This window comes from Euprymna scolopes, chromosome 4 (assembly GCF_053919585.1).
Source record: "Euprymna scolopes isolate OS-2025 chromosome 4, ASM5391958v1, whole genome shotgun sequence".
Taxonomy (NCBI): domain Eukaryota; kingdom Metazoa; phylum Mollusca; class Cephalopoda; order Sepiida; family Sepiolidae; genus Euprymna; species Euprymna scolopes.
Window position 1 is genome coordinate 10573332 of NC_136485.1, and position 21447 is coordinate 10594778.

Genomic DNA, 21447 nt, shown 5'->3' on the forward strand with positions numbered 1-21447 from the left:
TATTCGTGCTTTTCATTTTACATAAAAAATTTTGACAGAACTGTCACCGGCTAGTAGCAATTTATTGTCGTTTGCTCTCTTTCTTTCTGCTGCCCATGCCGTACCGTCGCTCCCACTCCACTCTCTCTTTCTTACTGGTCTGCTGTTCTCTCCACGTAACGTCACCAGTCCATCTAGTTTCTACTGCTGCTCTCTCATTTTCACTGCACCAACAATTGTCTACTCGACATCAGAGCAGATTAGGCCACATTTCTTTTATGCATAAAAAGTTGTCTTACAAGTATTAAAACACACACACCCCTACTCGGATTAAGAATATACCTAAACCAAATGACCAAAACCAAAAACAAAAGAAAAATTCCGTGTGAAACATTTTCCTGGCAAGTCTGTCTTTATTTTCGGTTATTAAATACAAAACAAAAATACATAAGCCATCTTTTTTATGAGCTGCATTTTATGTAAAGAGAGATTTGAATAAAAAACGTAAAGGTTCAAACCGACCAACAAAAAATTAGTGTGTGTGACACATTCCCTTTACAAATTTCACTTTTTTCCAGAAATTAAATACTAAAGAAAAAGCAAATAAAACGTATATTTTCAATGACATCACTGTTGGGCAGGTTCGGGGATGTAATCCATAAAAACTCTAGATTCAGGAAGAATCAACTATTCAGCTGCCGTTACCCTACTTTGCGTGTTTACTGGAGAACGCAAGATAATTTCTATGGCTATATCGAAAAGAAGTAGGGAAATCACGCAATCTCAAGGGCCCGCCATTTCATAGTAAATATCATAGAGGCTTAAGTGAAATACTTCGTTATGATTTAACAAATATTGCATGTTGTTTCGTGATAGTAACCACTTTTCAAGGCCCGGAGGCCACTTGAGGATAATGGTTACAGGGTGTACACTACTCAATGAGATAATGTCGCAATAATTGTTAGTAATGGAGAGTTGATAAAGTGGATTACTTAAGGGGCGGTTTATCAGGAATTTGTTTATATTAGACTTGAAGACATCCAAGTTGCAATCAGCTGGGAAACAGGATAACGGAAGAGAGTTCCATAAGCGTGCACTTCCAAGAAAGAAGCGTTCTTCATGGAATATACGTTTTGATTTAGGCGCGTATAAAGAGTTGGGAAATTATTAACAGTGGTTTCAGATAGACGGGTGTTTTTCGTGAAAGATTTGCGAAGAGGGGCCAGAGATAAGAGCTCAGAGGGGCATTTTCAATTGAAATAACGATAAAACAAAGAGGGGCCCGCAACGTCTCTTTTATAGAGAGGGAAGAGAAAAGGCATTCCCTACAAGGCTACGAAGTCTATTTTCTAGTCTGTCAAGGCAGAATAAGCTGTTTTTAGCAGACTCTGCCCAGATACTCGATCCATGGATGCACTTGGCTTTTATATATAGATAGAATTACATTAGCAGTGCGATATCAACTGGAACGGTAGAAGGATCCCACGATGTTTCCAGCAACCTAACAGATTTGATGTACGTGTTATATTTATGATAAGGATTAAAGGGCAATCCCAGAAGCTTGTCAAAACAGGAAGTCTCCCCAAAACGAGAACCATCAATTTCAATTGATGCCAGATGGGATCAGAGCGTTGATGATGTAAAGATAAAAGCTTGGTTTCAAATGCATTAAAAGTATCCAGCTTTCTCTTCCCCCACTGAACAACGCACTCAAGATCAGAGGAGAGAGAATCAGAGAGAACTTTTTTCATTTACGGACTTTGATGTTTTTGATGGACAATTAGAATGAATCTAAGAATCCAATATAAGAGAAATAACTCCTACATTTTCAGAGAAGAGTTGCTTACCCTGAACAGTAGAATGGTCACTGTGATGCTCTTTTGTAAATACCGGAATGAGAATACTACGAGAGCGGCACGAGGATTCCCCAGTAAAGACGACCATTGGAAAACACGTTTGATTATTCGGAAAGTAGGTACCAAAGAAAACGAAAGGTTTGCAAATTTTATTTTACCACAATGACCTTCAGATTTGACATTCACCAAGACTGTCAGTATCTTAACGGACATTTTCGGGGAACAACAGTCCCTATTCAACATCCGATGCAACTGTTTCAAGCTGACAAAATACAGTCAGAGGATTATGTCACGAATGCTGACCACGTGAATCGTGAGTGTGAGAGATTTCATCTTCAAACACTGACTGAAGATCAACTGAAATGTTTAATTTTATAGCAGGTCTTCATTCACCAAACGATTAAGAGCTACGTTTCCGACTGCTGTCAAAGCTTGAATCGGACAATAAATTGACCGTTTAGGACCTGATAACAGAATGCAACAGGTTGTTGAGCTTAAAAAGTACATAATCTTAATCCGACTATCTACACTACCTTCGCAAACGTCTTGCATAATTTCAGATAATAAATATAAAGGCTCGAAAAAAAGAAAACACCATCCGCATGCTGGTCTTGTGGTGAATGACACTATGCACGTTTTTGCTCCTTCAAAAACAAAAGTGCTAAGTGTGTCACAAATGTTGCCACGAATAAAACTTTTCCACCCTCCTAATTCTCCTAAGGAAAAGTCATCTGTAAAGCAAAAGTACAAAAAGAAAAACCAGCAACGGAAATCAAACACAGTCTCTGCCTCCTTTAAAATTGACTTTAAATCTGGCAGGAGATATCTCAGTGTCGAATACAACGAATGTTCAGTTAGGTTCCAATTCGACACAGCATCAGGTATCACTCCCATCTAAAACGAAACAATAGGCAAACCAAACTTAATGAAAACCAAACATATTGCCAAAAGTGCATCTGAGAATGATATAAAACTAACTGCGGAACTGAAGTGCTCCGTTTCCTTCCGAAACAAAGTTTTTACTAGAAGTTGCTATGTGACCGACACTAATCTAAACCGGATCGGTTTGGACTGGATTGAGGAATTCGATCTCTTCATGTTCCATTGGAATCTGTTTTCAACTCATTTTCCCAGAAGTCAACACAGGACACTTAAAAATTCTTACTCAGACGCTAAAGTCTAAATTTAGTGATGTTTTTCCGGGGGAGTTTGGATGTTGTCCGAAAAGGAAAGCCACTCTCATGTTGAAGACGGATAGCAAGCGATTATGTAGGCCTAACAGCCATGTTTCCTACGCAGCTCTCAACATAGTTGAAAACGAACTGGCACGTCTCAAAACAGCTGGAGTACTAGAACTGACAAACTATTCCAAATGGGCAGCTCCTATTGCTGTGGTTCGAAAAGCAAACGGAAAATTTAGCATATGTGCAGATTATTCCACAGGTCTGAACAATGCACTGGACTCACACAAATATCCCCTGCCAATATCTGAAGATTTTTTCGCCAAGCTCAATTGTGTGACATGTTTCGCGCAAATTAACCACTCAGATGCGTTGTTATAAATTGGAGTTAATCAGTACTCCAAGGAGTTCCTCACAAGCAACACTCACAAAGGATTAATCCGGTAGAACCTCTTCCGTTGTGGTTCTAAACTGCTTCAGCTGTATTCCAGAAGACCATGGATTCAATGCTGACAAGAATAATTGGAGCCACATCATTAATCGATAACATCATAACCTCTGGCACATCCCTTGACGAATTCCTTCAACGGCTAATTGCAGTACTCGACAGGATCCAACAAAATGGTTTCCATATACGAGCTGAAAAATGGACATTCTACCGGACATCAATAAAGTATCTGAGTTTCATCTTTGACAAAACAGGTTGACGACATGATCCAGAGACTATTTCAGCCATAAAAACATGACAGCTCCAACAGACATCAAACTCCTATGTTCCTTCTTTGTGTTGGCGAGTCATTACAGCTCATTTTTGCCGCAGTTACACAACATCCCAACTCCTCTAAATAAACTTTTGAAGAAGGAGGTTGCATGGAACTGGTCACCAGAATTCAAGGCTGTCTTTGCCAAAATCAAAGCTTCACTCTCTTCATAGCTTCTCCTTATTCATTTTAATCCATCCTTGGACATTATTGTGGTCTCCGATGCTTCTGACTATGGCGTTGGAGTCGTGATCCCTCACATTTTTCCTAATAGCAGTCAGAAAGATATCACGCATACATTCAGGTCACTGGCACCTGCAGAAAGCAATTACGACCAAATCGAAAAAGAAGCTTTGACAATAATTTTTACAGTCAAGAAATTTCATTAAATGATTTATGGGCGTCACTTCACTTTGGTCACATATTATAAACCTTTAGTGAGCATTTACGGTTCCAAAAAGGGTATCCCAGTGTATACAGCTAATTTACTTCAGCGATGGGCTACCACATTACTGTACTACAACGTCCCCATAAAGTACCTCTCTACTAATTCGATCGGACATGCAAATGTCCTGCAAGGCTTATCAGTACACACCAGAAGACCATGTTGTTGCAGCGATATCACTGGAACAAGAAATCTCCTCAACACTCACAGCTAAAATACGGGAACTACCGAGCACTGCTGATATGATTAAAGAAGTCAGTTTCTGACACTATATTTCCAGAAGTCAAGCGATGTCCCCGTGCCAAGTCGTCAAAATTATCCCCAAACAAACTGTTAATACCTTTCTCAAAAGGAAATCTTCCATATCTGAAGTTGATGGTATACTTCTCCTTGCTGAGCGGGTCATCATTTCCCCATCACTGCAAAGCAATGTCTTAAAGTAATTCCATTTCGGACAACAATGGCACCAGCCGAATGAAAACGTTAGCACGCGCTTACATTTATTGGCCGAACATAGAAAAGCAATAAGAATATCTTGCACGCACTTGCAGTTAATGTCAGCTTGCAGCAAACTCTCCTCGGAAGTCTGTACTTACTTCATGGCCTGTTCCAGAACGTAATTGGACACGCCTCTACATAGATTTTGCAGGGCCCACCGATGGACAATCTGTCCTATTTGTTGCAGCCCCCTACATCAAATTGCCCAAAATATTTCAAATGAACTGCATCACTTCTGAGGAAAGAATTTCATAACTTCAGAAGGTTTTCAGCAGGTTCGGCATTCCCAAGACTTTGGTCTCTGATAAAGGCACGGGTTTTTGCTCAGCCAAGTTCTTCAACTCTGCAAACAAAAAGGTATCAACTACATTCGCACAGCACCGTGCCACCCAAAATCGAACGGTCAAATAGAACGACTTGTGAATAACTTTAAAAGAGCCTTTTTTAAACTCAGGGGAGAAGGGACAATATCGGAAATTCTGGAAACGTCCTTAACAAGCTATAAGGCAACTCCAAACTCTAACAGACCAAACAGTTCCTCACCAGCCGAATGCTTGATGAATCGGAAATCCGATTACACATTGATGTACTACGTCCAAAACCACATTGTGCTATCAAGAGGAACATAAAAATGGAACGTCAGTACAACCGCCATCATGGTTCTGTCCAGAGAACACCTCTCCGGTCAACAAATCCTAGCAAAAGATTACCGAAACAACAAGGACTAATTGACTCAAGGTTACATTATACAAAGAACTGGAAATGTAACGTACAAGGTAAAAGTCCAAGATTACACTTGGGTTCGACACGCTAACCAACTGCGACCATCACATCTCCCAGACCTATTACAACCATGTCCTTTTATTCCTCTACACATCTTGTTGGGCACCTTCAAATTGCCTTAACAACAACCAGAAGCTTCTCAGAGCACCGAAGCTGGGATGCAGGACCCAAATATCCGGAAGTCAGCTCGCACCCGTTCCAGTTATATCGTAGCTTGAAATCTTGTGAAGTAGGCCTTTATGCGATACCCTATCGAAGGCCTTTGGTATGTCAACAGCAACTGCCCACGAAAGAAAGCCTTCGTTGAGAGATTCACTTATCCTATGAATCACTTGATAAATGCTTCTTTTAAAAAAACGCAATGGCTAGTCGGATGAAACTGAATTATATGAAATGATAACATTCACCCATGTCACACGGAATTCCGTTTTATCTTTTGTTTAGCCGATAGCATCGAGTTTCATATCATCAGTGAATGTTACAAACATCCGGGGAAGCAAGCTATTCCGCATTTCTGGCAAGATATATTGCTATATTCATTGCTCTTCTGGGAGGTTCTCATACGACGATCAACAATTCCGAAAAAGTTTAGGAGGTATATGGGCGATAATTTGTGATATTTTTAGATTGCATTTCTTTTGTAATTTAAATGCCATCAAGCAAGACATCATTCCTATGGTACAATAGTCCGCCTGTAAATCTGCCGATTTAGAACAACTGCGCTCCTGCTGACTCGTGGGCAGTGTTTATATAACCTGTTTGATAACACATTCGTGCAAGGTGCGCTAGCAGCGCTTGATTTCTGAAAAAAACAACTCGGACTTTGCAAAGTTTTATTTTACTATCATTGAACATTACTATCGGTTATTTCAGTTTCGGTAAATCATTTAGAGAAGGTATCGGGATACCGCTCAATTCATCCGATTATGTCATTTTCAAGTGATTCTAGATTTCATCCCTTGGTACAGCAAGTTTATCAATTTTGATTCAACGAAACGTTTCTTTAGAGAAGCATAAGGATTTGTGTGCATTGATTTACGTGCCAGGTGCTTTTTATTTCGATGTTTTTGTAACGTGCATCCAGGAGATAAGCGCCCGCGTGTTTGCGTGTTGTGTGGGTACGTGGGAGAGACGGACGAGGGGAAAAGACTTACCTCGAGACCAGCTCAGCGTTACTGACCAAAAATAGAAAAGAAAGACCAAGATGGCGGCCGCCGTCTTTTGTAAAGTATGAGGTCTCGCAAAGTCATACGAATTCTCGCAATATGAAAATTTAGCCGGCCTAGAACGACGATAAAAGCGGGTGAGGAGAAAGACGTGGGGAGAGCGACGATTGAGTTGGCTGGGGAATCGTGTGGCTGTTGCTTCTCGTGCAGTGTGAGGATATTTTACCGTTGTTGGGTCCGGTCTGAGGAACCGTTTGCGTCCGTCTAGGCACCTTGCCAGTTGGATTTCGTGCAGAACCGGTGTATAATGGTTATTGAATTGCTGCAACATTTATAACATCTTTTCCTGAACTTACCTTGTTAAAGAGAGGGTCGAGCGCCATCTTGAATGTTTCCTTATACGTCTACAGAGGGTGCAGTAATTCTTTTTTTTTTAAAGGACTTTCCTTACACATTTTTGTTACAGTTTTCTCTTGTTTTCATCCCCGGAGATAAGGAAGATCCTTTTTTGAATACAATCTATGATATTTTGAATGCCTCAAATTTCATGATCTGGGGCATAAATTAATCGAACTCACCATTCTCTATTCCCATTTTAACTTTCCAGTCTTCAACTGCCGTCTATTTAGTCAGAGTTCTTCTTTTTGTCTAATGTGATACTGTAAAAATCACTCCATAGAAACATCCTATATAATCCTAGTGCAAGGGTATTTTGTTTATCAATAGGCCCCTTAAGTTTGGTGGTGAATTAAAAAGGAGCTCAAGGTCTAATCTCGGGCATATAGCTGTATTTTTTCTCTTGGGTCACCGAATTCTTTGATTGCAAGCAAAGTCCCCAGCAATGGTACCCTTATTACTGTGTTATTCCTAATTCATGTACCTATCATTCGAATTACATTCCCCAATAGGTGAATTACGTCGCTTGCACCAGCGTGCTTTTTGGATTCGTAGCTATCGGAAGTTGTTATTTATTTCCGGCATCATACGCAGTCATAAGTGTGTCCATGTCATTTACGTTTTTGCAATTATTATGACTGATATATCTCCCTGACCGCGACAGGCATCCTGGGGGGATTTTATTTTAATTGAAATCTTAATATTATTATTAATGTTTTCCTGTCATTCCAGAACGGCACACTATCTTTCTAGAGTGTCATTTGTCTTTCCAAAAAGCGATCAAACTTTCCATATGCACACACACACACGCAGGCATATATATACACATATATATATATATATATATATATATATATACTTCATTTACTCACATAAAATTGATATACGAAAGTATAGATTTATGCGTACATTAAAGTATTTACATTAAAAGTGTTCAATATGTAGGTAGAGCTAGTTAGTAATTTATAAAATATATATGGCGATTAAGCTACACTGAATATTCGGCGTTTCATCCACTCTAGGATTCCTCAGGCTTATGCGCGAATTTTGTGGTTGCTTATCGTTTTTATATGGTCCTCTTCTGTTGAGGATTTAGTTAGCCAATCCGCTTTCTAGTATCCCCCGCGCCCCTTCCTATCAACCAATAGGCATATATTTTGACGAACAAATTATCTATTTTAAAACACAAACGAATGCGACTACATAGATATAATAAATACTGAAGGTAAACAAATTACCGATAAATTAAAAATTAGCGATAAAGTTGGCAAATTGAAACCTAGAGAGGCATACATTCTGCTTAAAGACCACAAATGGGACTGTAATAATAATCCCAGCACCCGTTTGATTAACCAAACTAAACCAGAAATAGGGAGAATTATCAAAACAATACTTTCTAGACTAAACAAACAAATCAAACAAGACTTAGAACTAACCCAGTGGGCAAATACTACCGAAGCAATCACCTGGTTTAAAGATATAGAAAAGAAAGGTAAATGTACGTTTATACAGCTGGACATCATAGACTTTTATCACTCGATATCCGAAGAACTTTTAAACATTGCCCTAGAATGTTGAGACGCATACACTGATATATGCTCGGAAGAAATCAACATCATTAAAAAACATAGACAATTAGTTCTAATAAATAAGAATAACCAATGGATAAAAACTAAAATGAAAAATTCGTTTGATTTCGCGATGGGTGCCAGGGATTCTGCAGAGGCATCAGATCTTGTGGGATTTTTCATTCTATATACCCTCACAACCATATTCGATACTACATATATCGGCCTATATAGAGATGACGGACTAGCTATAAAAAAACTCCAACAAAGTCAAGGGAGAAAACTTTAAGAAAATCATACACAAGGAAAAGAGAAAATTAGGCCTATAAGCAGCTAACATAAATTAACAAACTTCCTGGACGTCACGTTCAACTTAGATAAAAACACATATGAACCATACTTAAAAGATAACGCTACTCCAATTTACGTAAACCCTAAGTCCAATCACCTACCATCAATTATAAAACACATTACTAACTCGATCGTAAGTAGACTCAGTAATAACTCAACGATGAAAATGCATTGAACAGGTCAACCAATATCTACGAAAAATCCCTGAAAATTAGTGGATACAAAAATATCGTTATCAAATATAAGCAACAAAACACAAATAACTATAATAAAATAAAAAAAAGAACAAAAAGAACTATAATGTGGCATACGGCCCCATACAATCAAATGTTAAAAACAAAACTTTGCAAGAACTTTCTAAATCTTATTGCAAAATACTTTCCCGCAATTAACCCCTTACACAAATCCTCAATAAAAATACCCTAACGTTATCCTACATTTGTTGCGAATATTTAGAGATGATAATTAAAGCACATAATAACAAAATACTAAATAAAAACAATGTAAACCACAACAAAATAAACAATAAAAAAGTAAACACCATGCCAAAAATAAACACTAGCAGAAATAATAATAATAATAATAATAATAATAATAATAATAATAATAATAATAATAATAATAATAATAAACCCACCCCGGACGAGAACAACCATACCATAAATAAAATACTAATAACGGACAAGATAAATGCAACTGTAGACACCAGCCACTTTGCCCATTTCAAAATAAATGTCTAACAAAAAGCGTACTTTATCAGGCAACGATATTTGCGAAAGAAAAAACGAATAACAAGAAATATTATGTAGACATGACTTCCTTAGATTTCAAAACCTGATACTATGACCACAAAATTACATTCAACAATAAAAACAACACAAGTGAATAAATACTGGGAACTCAATGACGGCATTCGCCGGTAGTCGAATGGAAAATAATAAGGCAAGCTACCACGTGTAGGCATTTAGACGACCCATGTAAATCACGCCTTCATGAAAAGAGAAATAGCAAATAACTGTGTTCACAAAATAAAACTTACTCTAGGATAGCAATACAAAATAGGTTTAAAACTAACAAAAACAATAGAAAATAAACAAATAAATAAATTAAATAAACATGAATATACATAAACGATCACACATATATGTATGCATATATATGTGTATATATGTGCATATATGTATGTACAGATATGTATATTTATATATAAATTAACAAAAAAACAAAAGAAAATGTCGGTCTAAAACCACTAACCTAGTTTTAAAACAGATGCTTGGTTCGATAAAATGCATGCCCATTGACTGATAGGAAGGGGCGAAGTGGATACTTGAAAGCTGATTGGCTAACTAAATCCTCAACAGAAGAGAACCATATGAAAACGATGTACACCCACAGAATTTGCGCATAAGCCTGGGATATCCTAGAGTGGAGGAAACACCGAATATTCAGTGTAGCCTAATCAAAATATATATTTTATAAATTACCACATATATATATATATATGTGTATATGTATATATATATATATATATATATATATATATATATATATAACTACTTAATTTACTAAAAAAAATTTATATACGAAAGTATAGATTTATGCGTAAAATTTAAATATTTATTCCAAAGTGCGCAATACGTAGGTAGAGCTAGTTAGTAAGTAAAATGTATATGGTGATTTAGCTACGCCTGAAGAGTTCTAGAGTGGATGAAACACGAAATATTCAGTGTAGCTTAATCGCCATATACATTTTATAACTTACTATATATATATATATATATATATATATATATATATATATATATATATATATATATACATGTATATATGCATATATATACATTCAGTAAAGGGATTAATAATTGTAAATTATAAATCAGTTTAAAAAAGAGAGACAAACAACGTTACATTGAGTGTACGATCGTTTCAGAAACGACCTTATTTTTTTTATTAAATTGAAAATAATTATTATTAATAACGGGCAAACGTTTTGTCTTGGAAAGTAATCGCCCCATGTGAAAAAAATGGGCGAGAGAAGTTTAAAGCACAGAAAATATGGTTTTATTTTGGTATCTTAAACTCCTCCCTACCTATTTTTGCTGATGATGGGATTATATTACAAGATAAAATATGTTTCTATTATTGTAAATAATCATTGTCAATTTAATAAAATGAATATTGTTTCCGAAACGATCGTTCAAACAAATTGGTTGTATTTGTCTTTTCCTTTGAAACTGATTAATAATTTACAATTGTTTATCTTTTACTCAATATTAATATCGCTCTAGGTTATATGTACTGTACGGCTTATGTATCTAGCGTACTATGGGCACGGTTCTGTAAAACGGATTTAAGCATTTCTTAATACATTAAAATAAACTCTGGTCTTTTGACTGTAGGTCTAGTTCCCTATATAAAATATAAAACACTCACACACATATATATATACATATATGCACGCATATGTATATATTTATATATGTGTGTGCATATATATATATATATGTATATATATATATCTGTATACCTATAATTCCGTATTCTTTTGGTGTGTAGTGATATTCATATTACAAACCCTATTTTTCTATTTACTTAAAATGAAAATACAATTTTCTTATATATGAGTTATCGAATTGCATTCATTAGCAAAAAATCTAACTAATTTGCATATTCTTTTAAACATTCATTTTTAATTAATTCCCTATTAGTTTTTTCAGTTTTCCTATAGGGTGATCACCTTTAGTAAACTATTACGGGTAATTATATTCATGCAGATATTCTACATGATTTATACTTGCGAAATATTTGCGTAAAAAGATTACAATGAACACAAAATCGTTTCCATGTATATTTATGTATACGTATATATTTTTGTTTCATCTATCTGTCTATCTATCTATCTATATATATCTATAAAAGTGAACGTGTCTGTCTGTCTGTCTGTCTGCCTGTCTGTCTGTCTGTGTACATTTCCCTACGCAATAACTCTGTCAATATTTTGTCTATAAACTCGAAATTTGAAATACCGAGTACTGAGATTTGGGAAAATCGAGGTGACGGGTGTCAGCCAGAAATTTGGCTGTTAAGGGGTCAAATTTCAAAGATTTAACCTTTAAGAATTCTTCCAAACTCCTCCGACAGTTTTGGGTCTAGACACTTGAAATTTTAGATATAGGTTCCTTGAACCCGGATCTAACTTAATAAAGTGATTTGAGCCCGAAACTATAAATTTTAAGGGGTCATAATAGGGGTCAAATTAAATAAAAAAAATTCTCTTTTTTGTTTTGCTCAGCATACACCTCCAAACACCCGGGCAACGCCGGGCTGAAATGCTAGTATATCTATAAAAGTGAACGTGTCTGTCTGTCTGTCTGTGTACATTTCCCTACGCAATAACTCTGTCAATTTTTAGTCTATAGACTCAAAATTTGAAATACCGGGTACTGAGATTTGGGAAAATCGATGTGACGGGTGTCAGCCAGAAATTTGGCAGTTAGGGGGTCAAATTTCAACGATTTGACCTTTAAGCACTCTACCAAACTCCTCCAACAATGTTGGGTCTAGACACTTGAAATTTTAGATATAGGTTTCTTGAACCTGGATCTAACTTAATAAAGTGATTTAAGCCCGAAACTATAAATGTTAAGGGGTCATAATAGGGGTCAAATTAAAAAAAAAAATTACTCTTTTTTTTTTGCTCAGCATACACCTCCAAACACCCGGGCAACGCCGGGCTGAAATGCTAGTATATTATATTTGTAATCTAATTCAAAATATCTAGTAGTATCATGCATGATAAATGTCGTGACGGTATATTGTATGAATACAGGTTATCGTCATATCACGACTGTTCAGCAAACAAAGTAAACGCAACGTACATAATTGGATTGGTATATTGTTATTAATTATCTTAAAATATTATTCTCCGCCGACAATGAACGATTGGGTGTGATAGATTTAAATTGGATTTTACAATTTTTTTCATTTGTTTTTGACATTCCTATTGCGTCATATTAGTTTTCAATGAATTCAGAATGAAGAAAATATGTTATTACTTCGTTGACTTTCTGTATATTTTTTATCGAATTCATTATTTTGTCTTAATAAAAATATGCAACTTACTTATAAAATATCTATGTGTTTGTAATTTATCGTGGTCGAATATCATCTGCGTTTATTACAGTATGTAAAATATCATCCTACTCATAAAATTTCAATATAATTTATCATGTTTGATATATGTTGCGTCTATCTTATTTATTTGAATCCGTGGAAATACATAATTTCTCTTAGCACGAAAACGCATTTCCATTAGCAACTTTACGCGGGTTTCTTTTTGCAAAACATCAATGCTTAATTTTATATGAATGTAAAAGTTTCATCTTCCATAATTTTTAAATATTAAAAAAAAACTTTTCATTTGGACAAACGCACACTCACAAAAAAAACACACACACATACATACATATATACGTGGGGGTGTTAATACGCACAAAGACATCTATCTATCTATCTATCTCTCTCTCTCTCTCTCTCTCTCTCTATATATATATATATATATATATATATATATAAAGGAGATTAGAATAATAGTCTAAAGAGCAGAGCGTATTTTAATGTAACGGTATAATTACTAGTTTAATTAAAATACAGGGAATGAAAAAGTGCTCGTTGTAATTAAGATATATAATAAGCTCGATAGGTTAATATCCTAGAGCTAATTTAATATTTAGTAATGTGATATATATATATACACATATATATATATATATATATATATATATATATATATATATATATATATATATATATATATATATATATATATAGTAAATGGATGACAGCAATCTATGACATGATTAAAATCCGAAAATTGGCAGAAAAGCTGCAAATGCCTTTAATATTATGATTTTATGCAATTTTGAATTTTTAAACAGATACTATGGAGAATTGTAAATGTGGACTGAATTAAAGGAATACATTATAAGATTGTAAAAATCATAAATTTTTTAATGTATTCTTTTGTCATTTATTCACTATATTGCTCTTTAATTATATTGAGCTTATTGAATAAGGATTGGTATATATTATAAGAAAGCATACTTCTACAGGTATACATACATACACACACACACATATATATATATATATATAAATATATATATATATATATATATATATATATATATATATATATATATTACATGAGAGTCACCGTTTATTATGGCCCGGAGGCCCTTCCGGAATAAGGTTTATGACGTTTACAGTAATCAATGGGATAATATCGTTATAATGGTTTGTAATGGAGGTTTTATAAAGATTATTACTTAAGGGGCGGTTTATCAGGAATTTGTTTACGTTGACCTTGAATACATCGAAGTTGTACTCAGGTGGGAAGAGCGTTCCACAGGCGTGCACTTTTAAGAATCATGCTTTGTTTTTGAAATCTACGTTTTGATTTTGACACAGATAAAGAGTGGGAATATGATGGGCAGTGGTTTCTGCTAGACGGGTGTTTTTTTCCTGAAAGATTAGAGGGCCCAAAGATTGGAGCTCAGAGGAGTACTTGCCATTGAAATTAGGATAAAACAAAAACAGGCTGGCACCGTCTATTCTATGGGGGAGAGGTTGCAGGGAAGAGAAAGGGACATTCCCTGCTACGCTACAAAGTCTATTTTCTATTCTGTCAAGGCAGAACAGGCTGTTTTTAGCAGCTCCTGCCCAGATACGGCAGCCGTACTCACTCCTTGGACGTACTTGACTTTTATATAGGTAGAGAATTGCATCAGCAGTGAGATATCTACTAGAGCGGTAGAAGGATCCCACGATTTTTCCAGCGACCTTGGCAACAGATTTGCTGCACGTATTCGTCAAAACATGGAGCTTCCCCAAGACGAGATGTATCCATTTCAATTAATGCCAGATGATGAGTGTTAATGATGTAAAGATAGAAGCTCCGTTTTAGATGCATTTAAAGTAACAAGCAACATCTTCCCACATTTTACCACGGGCTCAAGATTTACGGCCCTAGATGTGCTGCGATAGATTGTCGTGTCATCAGCATCGATGTCAACCAATGATTTAAGTATGTGTTTTGAGGGATCATTTATGTAGATCAGAAGAATACTTGGGCCCAGGATTGACCCTTGAGGGACACCAGCAATTATACTGTGTGCTTTGATTTCTGCGCATCAACCAATACTCTTATGCACCCACCAGCGAGACATGATTTAAAAAATAGAGAACACATTTCCAGTCCTACCGTAGCTGGAAATATTGTTAATTAGGCTTTTATGCCGTACCTTATAGAAGGTCTTTGATATGTAGGAGAACGAAAACCATATTGCATGTCACTAAGAAGGTTATTACTGCTGAGGTGGTTGACTACTTCTTTATTTAATATGGATTCTAGCAACTTACTCATGATACACTAGGGACTTATTGGTCTTTCCTGAGGAGGAGAGTACCGATCACCTGAATAATTTAAAACACGATATACTGATGTGGTTTTATAGGGTGTTGGAAAGAAATTCTCCTTAAGAGAAAGCTTAAACAGTTTTGTACGATGGTTGGGATAGAACGCACGCTTCTGTAAGAATCCTATATTCTATTTGCCAAAATTCGTGGGAACTAAGCCGCTGCTCAGCTACTTTGGATTTAACGGACTGAGCATAGAGCGCTTTGCAATTTTTATTACTCTTTTACAGTGGTTCTTAAAGAAGATTTTGTCTCGGTGCATCTATTACGTTGGTGTCTATGGAAAAAGTAATTTCTGTCCGCGATTGCAGCATCTCACTCTGGGGAGAACCATGGCTGGCTGATAGTTTTTTCATGGAATTTTTTATGGTATAAATCGGTTTTTACTTACCATAAATCATTCCGTCAAGTTTGATACTATAGAGGACCGATCCTATATAAACCTGGAATGCAGAACAAGGCCAGATGTAAATATACGGAAGCTATCCCAATCAGCCATAGACTATCGATAGACAGTACGGTGGAGAGGTACGTCTGAATACTTGTTACATTTCATTTTTATTTTAACTTATACAGCCGAATTGTTGGAAAATCACAGAACAGATAGAACGGAACATGAACATAGCTCACAGGAAGTTGTAAGAAAAAGGTTTAGTGGGTTTGCATACTGACCGATATTATCGGGCACACGGGTTGGTCATTGGAAAATCTGAGTCAGGTTATAGCTGCTGCAGAAATCATGACAGAACCTACCCTCATCATTTATCTTGTTAAAGTAGGTCAGCCATTCCACATTGTGGATATTGAAATCACCAAAGAAGTGAATATTAGCCGACGGATGAGAGACAGGGTGTGGTCAATTTTGTCAGATACGTTCTTAAAGATAGTAATTCCGCTGTTTTGGGGGCGATAGAGGGCAAATATAAATTCGGTGGTATAAGGAATTGCAATCCGGAAGCACATATAAATTAGGTTTTTCTCTGGAGATATCTATACTACACGGAAAACCATTTTTAATGTCGTCATATAATCGATGCCCATGGCGATCCTATGGATCCAATTTAGATGTTAAGCTAGAGTTTCCTTTAATTTTGAATTCATATTGTGAAGGTTCGGCTCTATGCCATTTTAGGTTAGGAAAGAATATGCCCGGTTTCGTCTCCTGTAATTGGGTAGCAACATCTGGAAGATTGGGAAGTTTATCCCTTATGTTGGGGAAGGATACATGGCAGTAGAAATCTACGTTAGATGATTGGGTTCTAGGATTGTACGTGTTTTTTCCTGGAGATTAATTATGTGTGTTTGTAGATTTGTGGAACGGCTAAACATACTTGGTTAGAACAGGAGGCGGAAAGTAAGAGATAACACAAGATTCTTTTGTAGCACATGATAAGGTAATCCGTACCAATTACCCATTAGTATGGTATCGAGAGGCCCCACCAGAAACTTCTGCATGGTCCAGAATCCATACACCCAATTGTAACACAGCGGCCCCAGTACTTTTGCACCAGCTGATAGGACAGCGTCTCTAGTCATTAATCCAAGGTTCGGGTCCCTGACTCTCAGGCGGGTAACGGCAGCTCAGATGAAACGTTTAACTCCAGCACCCTTACTAGTGACATGGCTACATTATAGACATAGAAACGGAAACATTCTGATATATCAGGCTACTGTTAATACAAGTACTGTCGACATAGAAAGCAGCCTTTCCTTCACCCTTTATCAGAAAAATAAATCATTGGAAATGAGGATTGAAGGACAAATAAGGAGAAGCGAGAATTACTTGGGTCGCCGATAACACGTCCCCAGTGCATTATATACTCACCATTTAAATAAAGAAAATGAGAAGGTTAAAATAATAAGGTTATACGTATTAAAAGTAGAGATAAATAGTTAGAAGATTATTAGGTAGGAGGGACTTATTAATGTATACTTAATATAAGCCCGTTCCTCTATTTCCAATTTAAGATGATATTATAAAATAAGCTCCCATTTTAATGTGTGGAGTTGAGATGTTATACACAGAAATTGCATAACAGGTATGATTAATAGTAATACAAACAGTTGAAAATTTCTATAAATAGACATTTCCTCCTTGTTAGGTTGCTGGCGCAAAAAGAACTAACGCTGACGTGACTTCGTTCATGTTTAAACTCGTAAGTCGTATCCAAGAGTTTTAAGAATTATATACTAAAAAAAGTTTTACAACTTATATACTAAAAAAAGGAGAATAAGAACTAGCTTATCCCGGCATGCATGTTTTCTCTTTTACGCGTTTTGAGGTTTGTGAATGATATTTAAACTTAAGGAGTTACGTAAAGATACAATAATTCTGAAATAAATGCATTTAATAATTAAAAAAAATGAAAAAAATAAAAACAATGTAACCTTTCTATAAGTGGATATTTCCTTTTTGTTATATATATATATATATATATATATATATATATATATATATATATATATATATATATATATATTAAAATACTTGTAAGTCATCTTATTAAAGAATGCTATTTTCAAATAGGAAATAAAATATTACTTCAAACGATAAGTATCCCAATGGGATTGGATCCTGCACCATTTTGGGCATATTTGTATTAGCATAGACTCGAGTATATATATATATATATATATATATATATATATGTGTGTGTGTGTGTGTGTGTGTGGGTGTGTGTGTATCATCACTATTAAAAACAGATATATCAAAAACATAATTTCATGGGTGTAGGAGATTTATAGATGACCTTATATGTATAAACGATAATGATGAATTCGAAAAAATAAACATCTTATATATCCAAACGAATTAAAATTGAATTGCGAACATAGAGGACAACAGGCTACATTTCTGGATTTAGATATAAACATTGAGGATGGGGTTTTTCTTTATAAAATGTTTGATAAAAGAAACGCTTTCCCCTTTAAAATAGTCCGTATGCCCCATAAAGATAGCACCTGCCCTGTTTTTATGTTTCATGGAACCATTATGTCAGAGTTTTTGAGAATAGCTCGCGTTACTTTAAAATAAACAGATTTTATACCAACAGTTTCTAGCTTAGTAATAAGGATGATTAAACAAGGTGGGGATAAAAATAAAATATTTAAACAGTTAAATAAAGCATGTGTTCGTTATCCTGATGCTTTTGAATCGTTTAAGATAAACCAGACTATATTAATAAAGGAACCCCAAAACTATATTAGCAATGTATAAAATGAATTTATAATTACATATAATAACTTTATATATTAAAAAAAATGTATATATGTAAAAATATTTTAACCTTTATATATCTAATATTAAATAAATAAGAATGTAAATATACTAAATACTAATCATAATGGGGGTGATAATTAGTTAAATGGATTAATCCAAATCTTATAAATACAATACTGATAAATTAGAAAATTAAAAAATGTATCCATTCTAAATGTGGAAATTAATGAATCACGCAGGTAAGAAATTCATTTTTATACTATGAAAAGGTTAGTAATTACAATTAAGAATAGGAAATTGGATCAAATGTTTTGTAACATGTCTTCATCATAAGATTAAGGGTGGTGGTGTTTGATCAACACTGCTGGGGAGCCATGATGTAATATACTGTTTTGTTTTTAAATCCCCGAAAAAGTGTTTCATGGTAACAAACTGATGATCCCTTGAAAAATAAATTATTGGTATTATAGTAAATTCGAGAGCGAGTTGATGCAGTGATTGCACGTGATTAAATGACTTACTTTCTAGATGGTTTTCTAACGAATGATGAAAGAATATTTTTGTATAGTTTTAAAGGCTAAAAACTTCAAAGACTATATATATATATATATATATATATATATATATATATATATATACACGCGTTTTTTAAGAATCTTTTCTTATTAAAAGAAATATGTAGATACATTGAGTGGTAATGTTTTGTTATTAGTTTGTGTTTTGCAATAAAACGGATTAATACTTAAATACTTACTTTAATAACCGCTTTCTCTCAAACCTATGCGAACAAACTTCCATTACAATGTTTAAACAAATTTAAACTTTCTATATGTTTTTTACTACGTTAGCATTCAAAGTATACTGTAATATTTCCTCCTATTCTGGAAGATATATTGTTAGTATTTTTGCTACTCACCGTATGTTAATATAATTATTAAATAAATACTTTAACTTACATATTTTCCAAACACATCAAGTACCGTACATAATTTTAGAATTAACAAACAAAAATAACGGTTTGGTGTCGTTAGTCACTTTATGCTGTGAAGAAAACAGAAACGTGGGGTCAATCAAACAATATTTAAAAAATATATAATCTGCAGACTTAAACAAATGGTATAATTCTGCGCCATTAGCTAATCCAACTTTATCTGTACACAAATAGCAGAAAATAATGTGCAATTGTTTAAGGGGTGAAGTATACATTAATATATTTATTCCAGTATCTGATTGGGTTGTAGACTCTAGTTATATCTGGTTGGTCTGTTTATACCATTGCTGATTACGTATTTAACATTTCTTTCATTTCATAATTTTATCAAGTATATTGCAACACTCCCTTTCATGGTGTGAGGAAAGTGTATTTCGGTTGCAGTATTGTATAAAAACATAAAAAATATAAGCATGAATGCATTTTTGTTTAATTATTCGGACTTGTCAATAGCATCATAGGTGCGTCTAAAATAAATGAAAAATAATGACGTTATCATATCCATACATTATAAAGTGAGTATTAAATAAAGAAGCAGTTTTAAGTTTGCTAAAAATATAACCATACTTATTTGTAAGAGACATAGCAGAGGTAAAGATGCTTTCAATTACTTTCCGTGGGTTTTTGTTCATTTGTCCTAGTTAAAACATTTAATTATTTTTCAGAATCACATTAACAGCTTAATATATCTGTTTTAAATGTGTATTTGCAAAATAAATTATTGAATTATTTTACATTTAGTTTTCAGAAAATATTAACAATTTGTCAAAGAAATCACCATTTAAGATATCAGACAAAAAATATTACAATTTTCATCTATTAACTTATAACCGATTAGAAACTCATTAGAAGTAAAATGAACCAGAAAATGTTGAATTAGAAAATGAAGTAAATTTAATATAAGTATTTTATCTTAAATTATTTATATTTTAAACGTGAAATTTTACAGGGAGGATAAAGTATTTGGGTCAAGCACTACCATCTGTCAAAAATGAAAACTTAATTCGCTTCTAGCAACTTATCTAAATATATTTTAAACATAGTCATTTAAAATCATCGATGTTTACCATTTATTTGTACGTCTCCGAATTATTTGATATAATTATATTAACGCTTAATATAATAGGTGAAAAAACAGTAACCATACATCAAATCAGAAAATCTAAATGGCATTTCCTTCTCACAACGTTATCAATTATTTATTATATCTTTATACAAAACAAACTATTGATATTAGTATCAAAAGTTTATTGAAATCATCGTTTTCCTTGAGAAGACAGGTTGAAATATAATAGGTCATTTGTATAAAACACGAATGGTTCTTTTTATAAATTTGGCAGTGTAACATTCTAAACTCTCTTGCACGCTACTATGTTTGCACAATGTTACACTTACTCAACCTTACAAGAATTATCATACATACGGACATAAAAATATATAACATTCAATATTGAGTATCCTTAGAGGGTGTAATTGTAGGCGGTAATATGATTTAAGAACATACACCTATGCAACTTAGAGCACACCGACAACAGCAAACATGATTTTTTAAGGTACAGTAATTGGAATTTTAGTATAGATTAAACGTAGTCTTTGTTTTACGAAGGTTCATAAATATCTTTACTCTGATAAGTTTACTTAACTAATAGGATATACATTGAAAAGGGGAATCTCTTAGTCAGAGATACACAGCAACCAGATTAAAATGTATGCAGTTTTTATACTGGAACACAGGAAAATTACTCTTGTTGCAATAGATATATTCTTATTTGTAT

At 34.4% G+C, this 21447-nt stretch overlaps 1 protein-coding gene across 1 annotated transcript in view; it reads left to right on the plus strand.

Annotated features, from left to right (window-relative positions):
• Positions 1–1997: 1997 nt before the first annotated feature.
• The window catches only part of LOC145266230 (uncharacterized), a 149214-nt gene continuing 129764 nt past the window's right edge, over positions 1998–21447 (plus strand). The window contains exons 1-2 of the mRNA XM_080121822.1: positions 1998–2148; positions 2970–3278. Of these exons, the coding sequence (XP_079977948.1) occupies positions 1998–2148; positions 2970–3278 (460 nt within the window). The remainder of the gene's footprint in view (positions 2149–2969; positions 3279–21447) is intronic.